The sequence below is a fragment of the Spodoptera frugiperda genome, chromosome 26 (assembly GCF_023101765.2).
Source record: "Spodoptera frugiperda isolate SF20-4 chromosome 26, AGI-APGP_CSIRO_Sfru_2.0, whole genome shotgun sequence".
NCBI classification, from domain to species: domain Eukaryota; kingdom Metazoa; phylum Arthropoda; class Insecta; order Lepidoptera; family Noctuidae; genus Spodoptera; species Spodoptera frugiperda.
Window position 1 is genome coordinate 9,527,323 of NC_064237.1, and position 3,891 is coordinate 9,531,213.

General features: G+C 36.9%; 1 protein-coding gene across 1 annotated transcript; it reads right to left on the reverse strand.

Annotated features, from left to right (window-relative positions):
- Positions 1 to 788: 788 nt before the first annotated feature.
- On the reverse strand, positions 789 to 2,803 carry LOC118264432 (zinc finger BED domain-containing protein 4). The gene is made up of 2 exons (XM_050705142.1): positions 1,463 to 2,803; positions 789 to 944 (listed from the first exon to the last, which is right to left on the reverse strand). Exons 1-2 carry the CDS (start codon positions 2,801 to 2,803, stop codon positions 789 to 791), a joined length of 1,497 nt encoding a protein of 498 aa, XP_050561099.1.
- Positions 2,804 to 3,891: the final 1,088 nt, after the last annotated feature.

The window sequence follows — 3,891 nt, forward strand, 5'->3', positions numbered from 1 at the left end:
GAAAACGAACTTAACCGACATTGGCACGAACATTGCCGACCGCTGTTACCGTCGCATGCGCGGTACACCGATAACCGCACGTAAGAGCGCACGCGCGAGATTCAAATTACTTTTTGAACATATTTTTTTTGGTTTTATTCTGGATAGTAGTAGTAGATAGTCAAAGAATTTAAAAACTCTACCGGATAGTTATTGATGTCATTGTCATTATCACAAATTATTTTATCATAACTATGATATGTGCGCTGTTCACCAGGTATTTGATTCAGTATATCAGTATTAATAAGAGTACAATTATCATTTGTAGGTGCAAAAATAACAGAGTTCAATATATTTTGTGAGAGTATGTTTTCGGAAATATTTCTATTAACCTCATGAATAATATTGTTTTAATCTTCTATTAATTGTTGGGGTATTTCGATAACATTTTCACCAAACTGAGGAAACTGTGGTGCCTCATCATTACCATTTTTTTCAAGAATTCTACAAATTCTATTTCATTTGGTAAAGCTTTCATATTTTCAGTAAATGTAACTTTATGAAAATTAGGAAATTCATGCCAACTTGTAACACAATTTTCAATTAAAGTTCCACGTGACCCGTGTGGGATAACTGGTAAGATTTGCCGAAAATCACCACACAAAAGTATAGTTTTTCCTCCAAATACTTTATGTTTATCATTTTCATCGCATAGATCACGCAATAATCTATCTATGATTATCAACACTTGCAAAGGACACATAGAAACTTCATCAATTATTATTAATGAATTTATAAAACTACCGTAGCTACTGTTTGCCTGTTGTCCTGGCTTCGGACGCATCGTCAAAACCGAAGAACAAAGTCTTGTTAATTTTGTCTTCGAAACGCTCTTCTTCCTTCTTGATTAGGAATCCGTCTTCCCGATACTGATCTCTTCGAGCACTAGCGCGTGCACGATTCTTCTGTGAGCGCTCAGAGATGGGTTGTAACAGGTTAAACACTATATCTGTTATAACTGTTACTGTTACATAAAAATAACAGATCCAAATATCTGTTACTAAATAACAGCCTGTTATTATTGTACGGACGATAAAACGTCTTCTTTATCTAGTACTCTTTAAAACCGAAAATCGTATAGAAAATAGATATAAAAGAGCATTTTTATTTATGTCGTCCAGTTACTAGTACAAATTTGAATAAATAAATAAATTTAAATTTTTGACCAACATGAATTAAAAGATTGAAGAGATAGGATATACGAGTACTGATTATGTTTTAGAAAATTCCTAGCTGAACACTTTCCTTCATACTTTATTACAGGCTTAGGACTGTCAGTTTACTTTACAATTAGGAAACTGGCGTATTTACAAGTGTTCAATTCATTCTATGTACATAATCACCTATTCTATATTTACATTTACAAGTTTATTTATATTTACAAATTCTGGTTTAAGAAAAGCAGTTGCTGCAATTTTCTTACCCCTAGCCGTGTCCACCTTTCATTAAGGATATTCCCTGCTGCAGAGAATACCCTTTCGCAAGGCACTGATGAAGCCATGGCGTTGAGCTTCGTGGCTGCTATTTTGTATAGTGTCGGGTACCCCGACTTGTGCTCTCTCCACCATTTTAAGGGGCACTCGTTACGATTAATAATTTTATCATCGTAGTAACGTTGCACCTCTACGATAGCGCGGGACTGAGCTGTGCCTTCGGGTTGGATGCCTTGCATCCTCCGCTCAAAATCTTGCCAGATTGATTTGATTGGACGTGGACACGACGTGGGTTCAACTTCCTCGATATTTATTGTTATATTGTTTGTTGTCACTGCATCACGCGAATGTTGAGCTGCAACCAAGGAAACCATTCTTCGTTTGGTTTCATCTGCCACATGTGGATCATCAAAATAAAATTTGAATCTCGGGTCGAGAAACATACAATTACCAAAAGTCTTACTGTTATTTAAGTTATAAAACCTCCGTTTTATATTTCCTATGAGGTCCTGGCGTATTTTGTCAATATCTGACATCAAAACATTTTGTTCCCCTAACTGCTCCAACGCTTTTATAAGGCCTACCGTAATGGGGATCACTAGGCTGCCAGTAATATATTTTTGGCCACTCAATTCGCGTGTGACTTCTTCACACGGATGGAGTATCTGGCACAATTCTTGGCATAATTCCCACTCGTAACTAGTGACAGGGCTCATTCCAAGGTTTACCATGGCACTGTTGAGGGGTTCTCGTATTTCCACACATCTTTGTAACATATAGTAGGTGGAATTCCACCTCGTTGGAACCTCCTGTAGTAGTCGTTTGGCAGTGGTACCGGCTTGTTCCTGGTACCGTTTCAATTTTTCCCACGCCAGATTGCTTTTTTTGAAATGTCGGACTATTCCCTTCATTTTATTTAAAATCTCAGCAATCTCTGGGCTTTTTAAAACGTCACTTACTGCCAAATTTAGGGTGTGTGTGTAACAGGGGAAATGTTTCCACGCCAGTTCCCTTTCAATAGCGCTTTTAATATTGGCGCCATTGTCTGAAACGGCCAGAAGAATTTTGTCACTGACATTCCACTCCTGGCAAATGGATTTTATTGTGTCAGCTAAATTTTTCGCCGTATGGGCATCGTCAAGAGGAACACAATCTAACAATAACGATTTGATGGCAAACTCTTCTTCCTCAATATAATGGCCGGTCACGGCTAGCATTGAATCATTTGCGAGAGATGTCCAAATGTCAATTGTGATGCACAATGACTTCACTTGGCTGCGAACGGTGTCCTTTAATTCGGCCTTGACTTTTTCGTACACCGCCGGCAGCATATTGTTTGAAAAAAATTTCTAGTGAGAATAACGTAGTTTGGAAACGCGTACTCCATTAGTTCTCTAAACCCAAGATCCTCAACCATTCTAAACGGCTGAAAATCTTTTATAAATAGGTTCATTATTTTTCGGTCTATTTCCGCCTTCACATTGTTGGTTCGCCTGGGCACAAAATTAGTTATTGGCTGATGGCCATACGTTCTTCTTGGTGGCGGCGCAGTTAGTGACTGGGGTGGCGGTGCGGACGATGACTGAGGACATGGCTCAATTGAAGACGCTGCTAGGGGCTGGGATGGCAATATTACTGGGGCATCGGAACTTGCGGCACCGACTCTACCAAGCACCCGAACTGTGGGATGCTTCCTATCTACGTGCTTTTTTAAATTAGTTACAGAGGCTCGAAAAGATAACTTTGCTTTGCAGATATTGCAAGTCGCGTACTGACCACCTATATCTTCAAAATGATCCCACACAACACTCACTTTTCTGTTAGACATTGTTTTGATTAATTTTATTAACCTAAATGAAAAAAAAAGACTAATTTGCAACTTACACTAATTACTTACCTATTCAAATTATAAAAAGAGTAACCTAAACTAAAAAACTATGCTTATTGACTTACCTAATTACTATAGAAAAATATGTTACAACCTACACTAAGTACCTACCAAAACTAAAAAACAAACTTAAACTAAAAAAAACTATACCTACTTGTACATAAACCAATTATGAAACGAACACTTAACACCTAGTACACAGTAAACAAACAATGAGAAATGAGAAAAAGGAAATCTTAACGATAATTTTAAAATTACAATAGACGAAAGTGGTGACTTTCGTAAACTTTCGTTCTAATGCAGCTAATGAAAGAAAAGAAAAATTCAAATTTTAAATATGTCAACAAATGAGCTAAATAAGTTTCAATTGAAAGTCAGCTTTATTTCTATAACATTAAAGTTGTAAATACTTAAAATATTTTGCAACCAATCCCATCAATTGTCAAACCAAAGACAATAAGGGAGTCCTGACACGATCAATATTATTGTTTGTGGTTACCGTGCAAATCTAAAAAAAAATATTTCATTATT

Bases quoted from the DNA above. Each gene is read 5' to 3' on its own strand.
- LOC118264432 (XM_050705142.1), bottom strand. From the start codon at position 2,803: ATGCTGCCGGCGGTGTACGAAAAAGTCAAGGCCGAATTAAAGGACACC. The intron at 945-1,462 runs GTAAGAAAATTG...GAGCGCTCACAG, and splicing joins AAAGGTGGACACGGCTAGGG to AAGAATCGTGCACGCGCTAG.